The sequence below is a fragment of the Lepidochelys kempii genome, unplaced genomic scaffold (genome assembly GCF_965140265.1).
Source record: "Lepidochelys kempii isolate rLepKem1 unplaced genomic scaffold, rLepKem1.hap2 scaffold_137, whole genome shotgun sequence".
Taxonomy (NCBI): domain Eukaryota; kingdom Metazoa; phylum Chordata; order Testudines; family Cheloniidae; genus Lepidochelys; species Lepidochelys kempii.
The window spans coordinates 237,274-254,363 of NW_027333603.1; the positions used below are offsets into that span (position 1 = coordinate 237,274).

The 17,090-nt window shown below is 65.3% G+C and overlaps 1 protein-coding gene across 1 annotated transcript; it reads left to right on the plus strand.

Moving 5' to 3' along the window:
- The first annotated feature begins 313 nt into the window (after positions 1 to 313).
- On the plus strand, positions 314 to 15,235 carry LOC140904483 (uncharacterized). Its single transcript, XM_073326860.1, has 9 exons — positions 314 to 405; positions 2,526 to 2,758; positions 3,323 to 3,430; positions 4,584 to 5,814; positions 7,538 to 8,000; positions 8,066 to 8,337; positions 9,991 to 10,371; positions 11,391 to 11,833; positions 12,955 to 15,235. The coding sequence occupies exons 1-9, from the start codon at positions 314 to 316 to the stop codon at positions 14,037 to 14,039; spliced, it is 4,308 nt and encodes a 1,435-aa protein (XP_073182961.1). The 3' UTR covers positions 14,040 to 15,235.
- Positions 15,236 to 17,090: the final 1,855 nt, after the last annotated feature.

A 17,090-nucleotide genomic window follows, 5' to 3' on the forward strand; every position in this document is an offset into this window, starting at 1 on the left:
GTGGGGCAGCCCCAATCGACGACTCCTCAATGATGGGGAGAAAACAACCCATCTGGGTAGCTCCCGCTCCTGCCCCCAGCCACGGAGACAGGGAGAAGGGAGCCCGGGCCAGGCCCAGCTCTTACACAAGAGACATTTCCCCACCTCCGTCCCAGCTGCACGTGGCTCCCCAGCGTGGCACCCGAGAAGGGCCACCCCAGGTCTTGGAACGAAGTCCCCTCCAGGCGGTCGGTGCGGGCGGCTCTCAACTGTTTGGCTGACTCGGGCGGCTCTCTGGTTCTTGCTGTTCCGTAAACGCCAAGGCGATTAATACATGGCCGACATTTCGCAGAACTCTCCGGTCTGCACTTTCCCCAAGGCCCAGCCGATCAATGGCTGTAAGAGCATCACGGAGCGGGCGACCGGGTAACGAAAGTGACCGGGAGCAAAGAGCGTTTGGTGGAGTCAGGGCCGCGGCAGGAAACACGATGGAGGCGTCAGTCCCCGTCTCCGTCGGGATGAAGTTTCTGAGCCTTTCCCCAGCTGGGGGAGGCTCGTTCGCAGAGGGGAAGTGAGTGTGTCAAACGACTGACTGACCAATCAGCAGGAGGCGCTGTGGGAAGCCGGGTCGGGGGATCACAGGACAACGGGACGGTGCGTTCCCCAGATTTGGAGCCGCTCTGGGATTTCACTCTGGATGGTGCGGACGGTGCCTCTCCCCTCCCTGCACTGGGGTGTGTCAGGACCCAGCACAGAGCGATCTGGGGGGTTCATTTCGGCAACTGTCGCGTTCCTCTCGGGTTTCTTTGCCTAATTTCTCCTACTGCCCCATTGTTCTCAGTCAGCCCGTGCGAGTTCAGGGCTGGTCGAATGATGATTATTTCTGTATCACCGTAGCACCGAGGCGGTCCAGTCACGGAGCCCACTGCGCCAGGCGCTGTACAAAGAAAACACACAGTCCCTGCCCCAGACAGCTTCCAGCCTCGGTGTAATTATGACAACAGGTGGGACTCCGAGAATGAGCAATAAAAGTGTATGAAACACACAGGTCCTCCGAGTCGGGGCCAGGATTCGTATCGACAGTTGAGCGATGGAGGGAACGGTGAGACCCGGATCCCCGCAGCCACGAGAGCCGTCGCCAGGGGGTGGCAGGAAGAGGCAGAGGGTGGGAGCGGGGAGATTTGGAGCTGGGATTCTGCAGGGTTTGCTCCTCAGAGCCAGACGCAGGCTGGGAGCTGGGAACTGGCTGCACTGTGGGGAGACGGGAAATAGCTGATGAGTGTCGGAAGGGTTTGCCCTGCGTGTCAGACACCCCCCAGGGAGGGAGAGGGGTGCCCCCGATTGCTGAGAGCCTGAGCTGTGTAGGGAAGTGGTGGGGAAGCCCCCAGGCTGGGCCTGGAGCCGGGCCAGGCCCAATGGCTGAGGGCCGAGGGGGAAGAGCAGCCCCCCAGTCCAGCTGGTCTCCCCGCCCGCCCCACAGCTACTGGGTGGGGAAAGCAGACACTGAACCAGACACCCCCGGCCCCAGCACCCCCCGCCCCAGCATGGGCGTCTCCAGGGGCTTCACAGCCTTTCTCTGGAGATGATGGGTGTAAATGGGGCTCCCATGGGGGCAGAGACTCCCTATGGCCTGGGCAGAGACCCGGCTGGGATCCCTGGTGCCCTGACGGCACTGTGAGTTCACAGCCCCGAAGGTGTCGCCCCATGGCTGAGTTACTGATTTCTCCCCCAGGCCTTCCTGGCTCAGTGTACCCCACTGCGCTGGCTTGGGGGTCTCCTGCTCGGGGCATGCCCAGGGCTGCCCAGCTGCCTGCGGCCCAGCGGGGTTCTGCACAGACAGACTCTCTGCCCCCGGCCCAGGTACCCCACCCAGGGACCCTAGCACCCACCCACCAGCTGGCCCAGCACCCACCCAGCCACCCTTGGCACCTCTTCAGCACCCTTCTCAGCCCTCCACAGAGCTGGGGGCTCGGGGTGAGTGGGGGCCAGGGGGTTCTGGCGGATTGTGGTGATGGGGGGACAGGCAGCCGGGCGCCCTGTCCCCGCTCACGGCTTGGCTGGCCGGTGGGGGAGGAGGAGACGGTGGTTGGGGCACGTCTACACTCCCCTGGCTGCGCCCTAGTGTAGACGCTGCCTACGGGGAAGGAAGGGGTCAGTCAATGGCAGAACGAGGGATCTTGGGGTGCCCAGGACTGTGGGGTGAGAGATTGTTCCCCGCCACCCCAAACACCAGCTCCCCCTCCTGGACCCCCTGCAAAGCAGGGCCCACAGCCCCCCCATGCCAGCCCTGTCTCTCTCTCCCCTGGGGGGCGGGTTCCCCGGGGACCGTGGCTGGGCTCTGGGACACCCACTCCTGAGCCAGGGGCAGCGGGCGACAGGGAGACCCGGGGGCCAGGCGGGGAGCGGACCCTGCACAAAGGGCCCCGTCTCCGCCTGCCCTGAGCCCCCGGTCCCAGATCTGCCCCGAGCGCACTAGCAGGGGCCGCAGCCCCGGGTGTGCGGTGCGGTGTAGACGGGCCCTGCCTGTGCCGCTCCCCTCCCGGCAGCGGGGGCGGGTCCATGGGCCGCTCACCCCCCCCCCATTCCGGGGGCCGCTCTCCCCGCCCCCCCGCCCGGGGGTTGGGCTTCCTGGGTCAGCGCCGCGGCTGCATCCGCGCCCGGCCCCGCTGCTGCGCCCGGCCCGGGCGGGGGGAGCCCGGGGGCCGCGCTGGGCTCGAGCCGCCCCTGGGCCGCGCAGCGCCGAGCTCCGCCGGGGGAGCTGCTGAGCCGGGGCCTGCAGGTGCGGGGGGGCCGCGTGGGGCGGGGCGCTGCGGGACCGCGGGCCGGGGCCGGGCGGGATACCGGGAGAGTGGGGCAGGTGGGGGGGCTGGAAGGGGCGGGAGGAAGTGGGGGGGGGGCACAGACCCCATCCAGCCATGGGGCAGGAGCAGCCCCCACTAGCGTCCCTTGGGGTGTTTCTCCCCCGGAGGGAGGCAGCGCCTGGCCGTGTGTGTGCGTCTGACAAAGATCTGAACATCCCACAGCCCCCCCCCCCGCCCTCCCAGAGACCCCCCACCGCCCTGGGTGTCTGTAGTGGGGACAATGGTACCCCCCTGGGGTGGTATCCCCCTCCCTGCCCCCCGGGTCAGCCCCACGGGCCCCTCCCGCCCCCTTCCTGCGTCCCTGGTCAGCCCCAGGGGCCCATCTCGCCCGGTATCCTGCCCCCCCCGTGCCCCAGATCAGGCCAGGTCCCCCGGGCTGGAGCAGGCCGGCGCTGGGTTTAAATCACGGGACGTTCCCTGTAGCAGATATTCTCCTGCCGCATCGCACGCCCTGATCTCGCCTGTCCCCGTCCCCCGAGCAGGATTTCTCATCCCTGGGCCGGATGCGCTCTCCCGGATGGAGCGAGGGGCAGAGCTGCGGGTCCCAGGCCCCCGGGGTGCTGAGGAGACCCCGAGAGACGCCCGCACAGGTGAGGAATCGCTTAAACCGGCTCGGAAATTCACCCCTGGCTTCCTGGAGCCTTTAAATCTGGGCAGTAACAGCAGGGGATTTACAGGCCTTCCAGATTTGTGTGATGAGCATCTCGCCCGGACTGAGGTCAGGAGCCCATTGTGCTCGGAGCTGGACATACAGCTAGCGAGAGACAGTCCCTGGCCCGCGGACCCGGCAGCGTGCAAGGCAGCGAGAGGAGGGGTGTGAGGGCAAAGAGAAGCCCAGCGAGAGGACGTAGCAGCCTGCGATGAATAGAGCCCGAGGCGGAGGAGTGACTTGTTTGTGGTGGTTAAGTACCTGGGAGGGGGGAAAGTAGCAGCTACTAAAGGGATCTTTGTCCGGGTCCCTTCTGGCCATGAGCTCTGCGAGTCTGACCCACCAGACCGCACTGCCCCTCGGCACCCGTCACACCGGTGATTCCCCTGGGGGTCGCGCTGACTCTGACTAGTCACCCAGCGTCTCTGGCCGGCTGTGCCCGGCAGCGCGGCCGCTTTCATGGATCGCTCCCACGCCCGCCCCGCCCACGTCCTGGGACTTGCAGGGTCGTTTCTAAGCTCATTTCGAAAGCGCAGACTTCGGCGCGAGAAGCTGATCCTGGGACTCCCAGCAATGCTCCAGTCAGGGGTGTGGGGAACCTGGTGGCCGCTGGCTGCGGCCAAGGAGATGGGTCCGGTCTCGTCCCCAGACCCTGCACTATCTGTCCATTCAGCCCGGATCCTAGTGTATCCAGTCTACCCCCCGGCCCCGCACTGGGAGCCCCTGCAGCGCTGCCAGAGAGAAATCCGCCTGACTCTCGGCAGTGTCTCAGCAGCCCACAGGAAACGGCCCTGAAAATGGCCTGTGTCTCTCAATTTCTGGCTGCCGGGGGATCTCTGAGCAGCACCAGGCTGCCTGTCTGCAGACTCAGGAAGGCGGTGCGGCCTCACCTGGCTCCCTACAAAATCAGCCTCCCAACAAGAAGGGCCAGAAATGAGAGCTTGACTCGTGTGGGAGTTCCCGGCTTGGGGCCTCTCCTCCCGCCAGGGGCAGTCACAGCAGCCAGGGGATTTTTTACACCTTGGGTTTGTTCCGCTTACCTGAGGAGTCCAGCGCAGGGAGTGACGGGTGTCTGGATTCTCTCTTTCTTCCAGCACGTGGGAACGAGGAGGAGGCAACCCAGGCGGGGGTGGTGAAGGAGACGCTGCCAGGAGGATCTGGAGGGGACGTTTCCCGGAGTCCGGAGCCGGGGAAAGCCTCCGAGGGGCAGGAGGGGAACCCCGCGGAGGGGAGTGGGGCTGAATCCGCTCCCCGCGGGGGCAACACGACGGACCTCAGCGAAGCCACGGCCCGGCCAGGGCGACTCTACACCTGCCCGGAGTGCGGGAAAGGCTTCGCCCAGAGCTCGCACTTCATCCGGCACCGGACGGTGCACACCGGGGAGCGGCCCTACCAGTGCGCGGACTGTGGGAAGAGCTACGGGCAGAACTCGGACCTGGCGACCCACCGCCGGCTCCACACGGGCGAAGAGCCCTTCCGCTGCCCCGAGTGCGGCAAGCGCTTCCGGCAGAGCTCGGAGCTCCTCGTCCACCAGCGGAGCCACACGGCCGAGGCCCCCTACCCCTGCCCCGAGTGCGGCAAGCGCTTCCGGCGCAGCTCCCACCGCCTGGCCCACCAGCGCACCCACACCGCCGAGCGCCCCTGCCCCTGCCCCGACTGCGGCAAGGGCTTCCGCACCCGCTCGGACGTGGCGCAGCACCGGCGGGTCCACACGGGCGAGCGGCCCCACCGGTGCCCCGAATGCGGGAAGGGCTTCGGCGTCAAGTCCACCCTGGTGAGCCACCGGCGGGTCCACACGGCCGAGCGGCCCTTCGCCTGCGCCGAGTGCGGCCGGGCCTTCGCCCAGAGCTCCACCCTCAACCGGCACCGGCGGGCCCACGCGGGCGAGCGGCCCTTCCGCTGCCTGGAGTGCGGCAAGCGCTTCAGCCGCAGCTCCAACCTGCTGACCCACCAGCGCACCCACACCGGCGAGCGCCCCTACCCCTGCCCCCGCTGCCCCAAGCGCTTCAGCCAGCGTGCCAACCTGCTGACCCACCAGCGCACCCACACGGGCGAGCGGCCCCACCCCTGCCCCGGCTGCCCCAAGCGCTTCAGCCAGCGTGCCAACCTGCGGGCCCACCAGCGGCTGCACGCGGGGGACCGACCCCCCGGCCGGCCCCCCGGGGCGCTGGACCGGCCGCCCGGCTCGCCGGCATCGGGCGCGGCCGGTCGGGGGCTCCCCCGGCTCGGCAGCCCCCGGCCGTCCCCATCAGCGCGTCCCTCCTGCCGGCCCGGCGTGAACGGCCCAAAGGCGCTAACGCTGTCCACCGTCGTTCCGCGCTGTTAGAGGCGGGCCGGGGTCGGGTGCAGAGTCCTCTGCCCGTTCAGCGCCCGGGCACCTTGACCACGCCGCAGACAAAGGCCAAGCCGGTAAAGCCTTCGCAGTGTGAAGTACGAAGCCAGCCAGGCTTTCCTTGTCACAGCATCCTTGGTCCCGTTCCCGTCCGCCCGGGAGAGGAAACTCCCTTTCTCTGAGCGTCTCCTGGGTGCGTCAGAGCTGGCAGCGACGGGACAGGAGAAGGGAGCTGAGACGGGCTGGAGCCAGTCGTCCGATCCTGTTCAGCCCAGGTGTTGTCTGGGCTTTGGCTGGAGCTGCGAGAGGTGGCCGTGTCCTCTGGGTCCCGCTCTCTGGCCCGGGCTGGGTCGGCATTTCTCAGGGTCGAGATCCCAGGAGACGGGGGGGGCAGCCAGGGTGGGGAAACTCGCTCCAGTAGACCCATCTGGTTGTTTTGTTTTTCCCCCCAAAGTCTCTTTCTTTGAGGCCCCGCAAAGGGGGTGGTGGGCAGCCCAGCCCAGCCCCTCGTCATTATGTTCACCGATTAAATTCATTTCCCTACTGGCAAACTCAGTGTAAGTCACTTCGTTCCCCTGTTTTCGTATTTATTAAGTTCAACCCTTAACACACAGAGCCCCAGGGCCGTATCAATCGTCCTTTTCGGTTGAACTGTCTGGGTTGTGCGCACCTGCCTGTAATACCCTGATTCAGAATAACCGGACTGACTTTTCGTGACTACTTCCCAGGCGGGCTGAAGTTATAAACCCGGTTGTCCCTGGAGGTCCCTGGGCTAGTGACCTGACCCCGCTCCGGGGGGTGCGGGGGCTGCGTAGCTCTGTCCCATACCCCGGAGCAATTACAGCGGGGCCCCGTGCATCCCATCGAACTGGGGCCGGGGCCAGATTCCTACAACAGAACATACAACCCCGTAGTTTTCGTGGACCCTGAAATCTATTGACTTGTTGTTGTGTATTCTTGTCTCTGGAGTCGGGACCTCGACTCTTCCTTGACCAAGAAATTTGGACTTTGGCAAAGTCCAACGACCAAGTCCAAAGTCCAAAGTCCCCTGCTATGTAAAGATTAATTCAGCACGGATGTGTCCCCAAATTCCCCAGTCCTCACCCTACGCGGGGGACCAAGAACTCCCCCAGGGGGGAGGCTCATGGCATGGGACGCTGACTAACTGGAATGACTGTAACCCAGGGCAGCGAGTGGCCTGGCTCAAGCTCACGGGAGTCGGAGCAACTCCCGCCCGGAGGAGACAGGACGGATGTTTCAATCCCAGTTCAGGAGAGAGGTGTGACGGATCTGCAAAGCTGGGGGGTACAGCTCCCATCAGCCCCCTCCCCGTTGCACGGGTCCCTCCTCCTGGCTGAGCAGGGACTGCCTGTCCCATCAGTTCCCCCACTCCCAATCGCACTCCAAGCCAGGTCAGGGGAAGGTGCTGAGCCGGGAGGTGGCTGGGCTCCGGCTGGGGGCCGGGAACCGCGTGGCAGCTAGAGAGAAGCCCGGGAACGGTGCCAGAGCCATGCGTGGAACAGGCTGTAAGTGCCGGACATCCCAGTGCTTTACCTGGCTGATTTCAAAGGCAGCTGTGTGAGAGTCCCGGTTCTGGGCCCATTTCCCTCTGCTGCGGCTGGGGAGGCTCTGAGCACGCAGAGGCACCAGGTGGGCTGGTTGCAGACTCAGGAAGGTGGTGCTGGGATCCCCATTTGGCTTCTGCTTCCCGCCCAGCCAGGCTGGGAGCTTTAACACGTTGAATCCTGCAGGTGACGGGCCGGCGAGCAAGAGCGAGGAGGGGCGTCCCCAGAAGGAGGGTCGGGAGCGAGCGGAACCGGGTGGGATGGTGTCGGGACAATCCCAAGGGAACGAGTCTGGGAGCCCTGAGGGTCAGTGCAACGCAGGCAGGCTGAGCTGGTGCCAGGATTGTGGAAGGAGCTTCCATCAGAGCGCCCGACTTCTCAGACACCAGGCCGTCCGTACGGGGGAGAGAGCCCACAAACGCCCCGACTGCGGGAAAGGCTTCGCCCTGGGCTCAGACGTGACCAGGCATCAGCGCGTCCACACAGGGGAGCGTCCCTACGCGTGCCCTGAGTGCGGGAAAGGCGTTGCTCACAGCTCCGACCTCATCCGGCACCAGAGCCTGCCCACGGAGGAGAAACCCTACAAGCGCCCGGCCTGCGGGAAGGGGTTCCGGGTGAGCTCCCACCTCGTCACCCACCAGCGCGTCCACATGGGCGAACGCCCTACTGCTGTCCCGAGTGTGCGAAGGGCTTCAGCCACAGCGCCCAGCGGGTCAAGCCCCGCCAGACCCACACGGGTGAGCGCCCCGACTGCAGGAGGGCCCCTGGGGCCAGCTCCACCCTCGTCACCCACCAGCGCACCCACACAGCCGAGCGCCCCTTCCAGTGCCCCGTCTGCCAGAAAAGCTTTGGCCAGGATTCGGGGCTCACCCGGCCCCAGAGGATCCACACCGGGCAGTGCCCCTACAAATGCCCCAACAGCGCCGGGGAATCCGGGCACGGTGCCCTGAGGTGATCGCTGACCCCCTGGCTACCCAGCCCCCCCAACAGGCTCCACCTCACCACTGCTGGGCCCCTCCAGCAGCCTGGGGGGGGGAAGCCCCGACCAGCCCCTCCTCCACACTGGGTGCAGGGGGTGCCAGCCGGGAGGTGAAGTGGCTCCAAACAGACATTTCTTCTGCTCTCAGAACCCAGCTGATTTCCAGCGGTTGGACAGAGCCAGGAAGTTACTATCCCAACCCTGGTTCTGTCCAGAGAGACTTTACTGGCACGGCTGATTCCCCCGGAAGCAGCAGGGGTTGATCCCTGAGCCGCAGGGGCCGAGGCTGGGGTGTCCGGCAGAGCCACCGGTGCCCAGAGCCCTGGATTCGGCTGGCGTAAATCGGCCGCAGCCCCAGTGGGGTCGGTGGGGCCGGGTCCCCGGCTGGCGTGAATCGGCCCCAGCCCCAGTGGGGTCTGTGTGGATTCACACTGGCTGGGGATCTGGCCCCTCCGCCTATCAGCCCGGCCGACTGACCGATCTCTGCAGGCCCAAGCCAGCTGGGCGTGTAAATGCTGGTTAGCGGGGACAGCCTGGCTGGTGTCACAGCGGCTCACCAGCGTCTCCGGGACAGGCTGGCTCCGTACGTTCACAGCTGTGACTTGACGCAGTTTCTGTCCTTTGGTTAAGCTAGCGTCAGCAGGTGGTAAATGAAAAGCTGGGGGGAGAAGGGTGCAGAGGGCCGGGGCGTCGGACAGGCCCGCTGGAAGGCAGCCGCGGTCGCACTGGGGACTCCAGGGCTGGGTCTCTGATTGGGCACATCGTGTCGTTCGCTCATTACACAAGAGTAACCTGGGCCCCAAACCCCCGTGTTTGTTAACGAGACGGAGACGCGGCTGGGTTCTGGCAGCTTCCGACCCGCGGAGCACGGTGAGCGCCTCGGGAGGCTCACGGGCTGGTTAAAGGGAAGCTGCCCTATTCCAGGTGACGCGACACGGACTCGTCAGATCTCCACCGTCGAGGGCCTCTGCTCACTGCCATTGTATTACCAGGGACCAGGGCCCCCGGTGCCAGCGGCTGGCCCTACCCGTGGAAGAGACAGTCCTGCCCCCAGGAGCTTACACTCTAAACAGGCAAAGCAGAAATTCTCCCCATTCACAAGTAGGGAGATGAGGCACGGAGAGATTGAGTAACTTGCCCAAGGTCAGCCAGCAGCTCAGTGGCAGAGTCAGGAATAGGACCCAGGCGTCCTGAGATATAGCCCAGTGTTTTCCCCATGCTACTCTTCTTTCTACCTCCAGCACTACCTAGGTCACTCCCCTAGGACCAGCTCTGCGTTTCTTTCTCTAGCTTCTGGGTTAATTGGCCCATAGTGTCAGTTAGTAAAACGGGCAGCCGGGTTTCCTCTCGTTCAGGAAGGAAGGACGGGGCGCGGGGAAGGGCCTGGGGCGGGGTTGAAATGCAGCATCCGGAACCGGGCCCTGGCACTCAGGGCCGGGGCTGTTTGGGGTTTTCCTGCTCCGAACCAGGAAGACTAAAGTGGCTTTGCGTTTCCCAGTCGCCCCGAGTCCTTTGTCCGAGAGAACAGGAGTATAAACGGGGCGGCGGGCCCCCCAGGAAATGCTCTTGAGGGGTTTATCGGCGACACCGTATAACCTGCTGGTTCTGCTCTGTGACCCACTTAGGCCTGGAAGGTTTCGCCCCAAGGCTGAGTTTCGGATCCCTCCCCCAGGAGCTCCCTGCGTGACAGGCCCCGCTACGCCGGCTGGGGACTTCCCCTGCGTGATCCACACGCAGGCCAGCCCCATGGCCCAGCCAGGCCTTGAGCAGCCCCCGCTGGGCTCCCCTGTGGCCTCTCTGCTCCCCCACACCCCTGCTGATCCCAGCCAGGCCGGAGCAGGGGTCCGATACGGGTGTCAAGCCCTCTGTCTCTCCAAGGGCCGTACCCGGCCCCCGTTCCCAGCGTGTCTGAGCCTCGCGGGCTCTGGGGCAGGGATACTCGGACTGCGGCTCGCACGCCCCGAGGGCCTGCTCACCCCGTCTCCTGCGGCTCTTTGCAGCACCCGGTAGGAAAGCGCCCCGTGATTGAATTATTAACCCGGCTCGGTTATTAACCCGCCAGCCGGCTTTTCCTAACCAGTGGCCTGATCAACTTGCCAGTTGTTAACATGTTTGTTGTGAGAATAACACACACCCACACGCACCCCACAGCTCCCCTGTGACCCTGCTTCCCTGGGGAGAGACTGGAGGGAATGAAACAAGGACTTCACACCCCGGTGGCTCTTTGGGGTCATGCGGGTCGCTCTGAGGTCCCAGTGTCTAATACATGAATCTTGGGGTGTCACCCCATGGCCGGCAGGACCCAGAGGCTGAGGGCCTGGCCCAAGCTCTCCCAGGCCCCCCGGGGCGAGCTGGCAATTGCAGGCAGGTCTCCCAGGCGAGCGCCCCAGCCCCAGGGTATCTGGGTGCCCCGTCCAGCCCCCCCTTGCCCCTCCGGCAGGCAGCCCTGGAGCAGGGGAGCTGAGCGGGTGGGGGGCAGGGGGCTGCAGGACTGGGGGGCCCAGCATGGGATCGAGGAGCAGCCAGAGCTGGGCGGGCGCTTTGCTTGGCCCTGGTCCTGCTGGTTCCCCGCCAGACACGGGTCTGTGATTCCGGGAGCCTCCAGGCCCCTCCGGGAGGGTGGGAACCGCCCGGGAGGGGCGGGTCCGGGGGCGGGTCCATGCCCCCCCATCCCGGGGGCCGCTCTCCCCGCCCCCCCGCCCGGGGGTTGGGCTTCCTGGGTCAGCGCCGCGGCTGCATCCGCGCCCGGCCCCGCTGCTGCGCCCGGCCCGGGCGGGGGGAGCCCGGGGGCCGCGCTGGGCTGGAGCCGCCCCTGGGCCGCGCAGCGCCGAGCTCCGCCGGGGGAGCTGCTGAGCCGGGGCCGGCAGGTGCGGGGGGCCGCGGGGGGGGGCTGGAAGGGGGCGGGCAGGAGCAGCCCCCACCGGCTGATGGGCACCGGGCAGGGGGGCGACTGAGATCTGAACATCCCACAGCCCCCCCGGCCCTCCCACCCCGGGTGTCTGTAGCGGGGACAGTGAGACCCCAGGGGCTGTGGTACCCCCCGGGGTGGTATCCCCCTCCCTGCCCCCCAGGCCCATCCTGCCCGGTATCCTGCCCCCTCCCTGCCTCCCGGGCCCATCCCGCCCAGTATCCTGCCCCCTCCCTGCCCCCCGGGTCAGCCCCACGGGCCCATCCCCGCAGTATCCTGCCCAATCCCCACGCCCCGGGTCAGACCGGTCGAGCTCTGTATCTCTCCACCCCACTCCCTGCGCCCTGGACCAGCCCGAAAAGGGGCTTCGTTAGAATCACGGACCCTTCCATGTGACAAACGTGGGGCTACGTCCCCAGCCCTGATCTCGCCTGTCCCCGTCCCCCGAGCAGGATTTCTCATCCCTGGGCCGGACGCGCTCTCCCGGATGGAGCGAGGGGCAGAGCGGTGGGTCCCGGGTCCCCGGGGTGCTGAGGAGACCCCGAGAGACGCCTGCACAGGTGAGGAATCGCTTAACCCGAGTCGGAAACCAGGGCAAACCCCCCAGCATGGGGTGTCGTTATTACTATTTGCATTAGCAGAGCTCGTGGGCCGGGACCCCACCGTGCTGGGTGCTGTACGATCCTGCAGAGGCTGCCCAGCCCTGCAGAGCTCCCAGTCTGACTAGGCCGGACGCACACAGGGCGGGAGGGGAAACGGGCCCAGAGAGGGGACGTGGCTTGTGCAGGGTCACCCGGCAGCAGGGCCGGGAACGGAGCCCGGAGTCCCGAACCAGAGGACAGCTGCTGGCTCACGCTGCCTGCTCTCAGAGACCCCCCGCCCTATGGCTCGGGTGCCCTGGCGCCTGGGGTTTGCTCCTGTGCTCGCTTTGGCTGTGCCCTTATTCAGTTCGCTTCACAGGCACCGGGAGGCCGCGTGGCCTAGTGGATACAGCTCTGGCCTGCGAGTCAGGAGAGCTGGATTTGCGTTTGGGGGGCAGTGCCTCAGTTTCCCCATTGTACAGATGGGGATAATGACCGTGAGCTGCCTTGTAGCTAGGGATTATTTTCTTTCTGAAAATCTGTGACAATTTAAGCCCGTGGGGGCCTCAGGGAGCTCCTGCAGCCAGGGTGCTGCCTGGAAATGTGATGGCCACGTGCTGCAGGAAGGGAGACGTCTGTCTACTCCCATCCCTAGCTCCTACCCCATCCATCCCTCATCCCTAGATCCTAGTGTGTTTATCTGTCTGTTTGTCCCCCTGGTGAATAGCTCCAAGTTCAGAGCCTCCCAGCAGGGACAGTGTGAAATTGACCTGATCCCTCTCACAGCAGCCCTGAAACTGACCAGATTCTTGCCAATTTCCCTTTGCTTCTGCTGCTGGGGAAGCTCTGAGGAGCAGCAGCCCAGACACCCGGCTCCCTGTCTGCAGACTCAGGAAGGCAGCACAGCAGCTGTGAATCATCTCCCCAGCCAGAGGGGCCGGGAACATCAGTGCATTGCTTTGAAATGAGCCCTGAACCCCGCAGGGCTCCCGACTCGGGTCTCTCCCTGAGGGGCAGATTCCCAGCCACAGGGGAATGTTCTTTGCTTTGCCACCCCCCTTTCCCAGTCGAGACTGACCCCTGTCTGGATTCTCTCCCAGCAGCCGAGGGGCTGACGAGTGAGGCCGAGGAGAATCCCGAACAGGACGGTCCGGAGCCAGCAGAACTGTATGGGACGTTACCGGGAAGTTCCCAGAGTCCTCAGCGGGGAGCGGCCTGCGAGCGTCAGGAGGCGGAGAGACCGGGTGAGTCCGCGCCGTACGGGGCGGATTTAAGGGGCCCCCACAGGACCGTGGCCCAGCCCAGAGCCTCCCTGGGAGACAGACTCTTCACCTGCCCCGAGTGCGGGAAGGGCTTCGGCCAGAGCGCGCACCTCCTCCGGCACCAGACCGTGCACACGGGGGAGCGGCCCTACAAGTGCCCCGAGTGCGGGAAGGGCTTCAGCCAGAGCTCGGACCTGACCACGCACCGGCGCGTCCACACGGGCGAGGAGCCCTACGCCTGTGCCGAGTGCGGCAAGCGCTTCGCCCAGAGCTCCAACCTGATCCGGCACCAGCGCACCCACACGGCCGAGACCCCCTACCGCTGCCCCGACTGCGGCAAGCGCTTCCGCCGCACCTCCCACCTGGTCATGCACCGGCGCGTCCACACCGGGGAGCGGCCCTACCGGTGCCCCGACTGCGGCAAGCGCTTCAGCCACAGCTCCCACCTGCACCGGCACCGGCGGGTCCACACGGGCGAGCGGCCCCACCGGTGCCCCGAGTGCGGGAAGGGCTTCGGCGTCAAGTCCACCCTGGTGACGCACCGGCGGGTCCACACGGCCGAGCGGCCCTACGCCTGCGCCGAGTGCGGCCGGGCCTTCGCCCAGAGCTCCACCCTCAACCGGCACCGGCGGGTCCACGCGGCTGAGCGGCCCTTCCGCTGCCCCGAGTGCGGCAAGCGCTTCCTCCAGAGCTCCAACCTGGTCACCCACCTCATTCTGCACACGGGCGAGCGCCCCTTCCACTGCCCCCGCTGCCAGAAAACCTTCAGCCAGAGCTCCAACCTCAGCCGCCACCAGAGGACCCACGCCGGGACCCGAGCCTGCCCGTGCCCCGAGTGCGGGGAGAGCGTCCCGTGCGGCACCGGCCTCTCCGCCCACCAGAGACCCCACGCGGGGCAGGAGACCCCCTCGCCGCCCTGCTAGGCCCGGCTGGTCCCCGCCCACCAGAGACCCCACGCAGGGCAAGAGACCCCCCTCGCCGCCCTGCTAGGCCCAGCTGGTCCCCCTGGTCCCCACCCACCAGAGACCCCACGGGGGGCAGGAGACCCCCTCGCCGCCCTGCTAGGCCCGGCTGGTCCCTGCCCACCAGAGACCCCACGTGGGGCAGGAGACCCCCTCGCCGCCCTGCTAGGCCCGGCTGGTCCCCCAGTACCCGCCCACCAGAGACCCCACGTGGGGCAGGAGACCCCCTCGCCACCCTGCTAGGCCCGGCTGGTCCCCCGGTACCCGCCCACCAGAGACGCCACGTGGGGCAGGAGACCCCCTCGCCACCCTGCTAGGCCCGGCTGGTCCCCCGGTACCCGCCCACCAGAGACCCCACGAGGGGCAGGAGACCCCCTCACCATCCTGCTAGGCCCGGCTGGTCCCCCGGTACCCGCCCACCAGAGACGCCACGCGGGGCAGGAGACCCCCTCACCATCCTGCTAGAGCCAGCCAGAGTGAGGGGTGCGCTCACCTATTCCCTCGCACCTCTCCCAAGTATCCGGCCACCCCATCCCTGCTAGCAGCTGATCAGACCCCTCCTCTGGCTCTGCCAAGCCCAGGCAGCCCAGATCCGTTCCTCCTCATGGCTGGGCCCGGAACCTGGCACCTCCCTTTGATTCCCCAGCCATGGAAAACACAGGGGCTGCATCCTGCCCGGCTGAAGCCGTGTCCTGGGAGGCGCTGCCCTCTCCCTTTGGTGCTCCCCAGGGAGCTGGGTGCTGGGGTGGCTCGCATGTAATGGGCTGTGCTGGGGCTTGGCTGGCAGGACAGAGAGCCAGTCCCACTCGCTCTCATTTCCCCGTGTCTCCCCAAGGAGCGTGGCACTGTGCACCCTGTCAGTGGTACCCCAGAGCCCTTGTCAGGAGCTCCCTGCCGCCTGCGGGACTTGGCAAGTGCTGTCACCCCCTTCCTGGCTGTATTTAACAAGCTGTATTTATGATGAGGCGTTCCATTCTAGCTCAATGGATAAAAGGCCGATGACGTCGTCCCGCGATGGCCGAGGCTGCCCGACCGGGCCAGGAGTCCAGCCAGGTCTCTCCTGCGCATCCCTTTGCCTCATTTCTCCTCTTCCCCCTCCCCAGAGAGTTCAGTGCTGGATGGACCCTGCAAGTGATCAATAAACCATGTAGAAAAGACCAGGAGTCGCTGCGTCGGGAAGCTCCAGGGTTTCTGTCGGCTGAGGGTGAGAGTCACGGACCGAGAGTGAGAGGCTGAGAGGGGTGTGTTTGGGGGGACCATGAGTCCCTGATCCCTGCAATGTGGGGAGGTAAGGGCGGGCAGGGAGCATGGGACGATGGAGGTACAGGGCTGGGGGCTGCGGGGTTTCTGTTGGCTGAGGGTGAGAGTCATGGACTGAGAGCTAGCACTTGACCCAGAGGGAATGGGGGGGGCTGCGAGTCCCTCATCCCTGCAGTGGCGGGGAGGTAGGGGCAGGCAGGGAGTGTGGGAGGACAGAGGTACAGGGCTGGGGCCCGCAGGGTTTGTTTCTCAGACCCGGATGTCGAGGCTGTGAATGCTTTGCATTGGGGAGGGATGGGAGGCAGCTGATGAGTGTCCGATGGAATTGTGCTGATGCCAGAGGGATGAAACAGGCGCCCCCAGGATGGGAGGGGGCGTCTCCTGATTGCTGGGACCCTGAGCAGGGCTGAGGTGTCCCCCCCCCCAACTGGACCTGTAGCCAGGCCAAGCCTGTCACTGATGGGAGGGGAAGAAGAGGGGCCCAGCAGCCCCAGCTGGTCCGTTCCGCCCTGGCAGGGATGGCAGAGACAGTCTGTCACCCCCACAAGCAGAGCTGGAAACTCCGGGGGGATCAAAGCCTCTGCCAGGATTGGAAAAGATGACACCGCCTGTGTTGCTGGTGGATGAGGGGTTAATGCAGCAGTGCCCAGTGGCTGCAGCGTGTGGGGCTAGCAGTGCCGGATTGCAAAGGCTGGGGAGAGGCCCAGGACCGGCAGAGGGGTCAGCTCTGGTTCGGTGGCATTCACAGGCAGAAGTCTGGAAATGGCAGAAGATAGTAACATGGCTCAGACCAGTGGGGTGTGGGGCTGTGGCCTGAAACGCCCGGCAAGGCGAGCCGCTGGGGAAGGCTGCGTGAGGAGTGAAGGCGCGTCTGTCCTCCAGGTCACGGGCCTACGGGCAAGGCCTTTAGATGCAGAGGGTCACAGGCAAAGCACATGTATATGGAGACTGATGGAGTCCAAGGCCAGACGGGACCACTGTGATCATCTGGCTGACCCCCTGGATAGCACAGGCCAGAGACCAGCCCTACGATCAATAATGGGGCAGATCTCGGAGAAAACCAGCCAGCTGTGATTTAAACATGGTCAGGGATGGAGAGTCTACCCCAGCCATCGGTAAATTGTTCCAATGGTTAGTTACCCTCGCTGGTAAAAATGTACTACACCTCGCTCCCGGTCTGACCGTCTCCAGATAGGAAGCACACCTTGCCGAAAAAGAAGAAACTGTCCTCTTAGTATTTGAAATCACAGAGAAACCAGCAACATTTCCGTTGGAGCGCACAGAAATGGGACGGAGGCTAGTGCGGAGTGTAAGGCGTTACCACGTTAGACGTCTCTGTAGTCCAAACACACGCCACAATTCAAGTCAGCGTGCAAGTTTTCTCGTCTATGTCCCACATCTAAAACAGAAGTGAGGTTTGGCAGTTAGAGGGTAGCTTTGCTCTCTCACCGATAGTGTCACGTTACAAGGGAGAGATCTGAGACTGTCTCTCTCTGGCAATTCTCACTCACCCTGCGGAGACCGGATGGCTGCAGGGGGGAGTAAGAAACCGGGCAGAGCAGAACAAGTGACGTAACGAAGTTGCTAGTTCTCAGTAGCACTTCAAGTTAGGAGCTGAGTTTAAATAAGACAACGCAGAACTGAACCATTAAACAAGGAATTGTTACAGAGCTCTCCCAACAGGCAGGGCAGCTCCCGATGGCGGAAAATACCCAGCAAGACAATTGTGAGCTTGCGGTTAGTTCTTTAAGC

What these genes read in the sequence shown, in the direction of transcription:
- LOC140904483 (XM_073326860.1), top strand. Translation starts at nt 314, where the DNA reads ATGGCCGACATTTCGCAGAACTCTCCGGTCTGCACTTTCCCCAAGGCC. An exon ending in ATCACGGAGCGGGCGACCGG is followed by an intron (nt 406 to 2,525) that starts GTAACGAAAGTG and finishes CCCTCCCGGCAG; the next exon opens with CGGGGGCGGGTCCATGGGCC. An exon ending in GCGGCTCTTTGCAGCACCCG is followed by an intron (nt 10,372 to 11,390) that starts GTAGGAAAGCGC and finishes GTGAGACCCCAG; the next exon opens with GGGCTGTGGTACCCCCCGGG.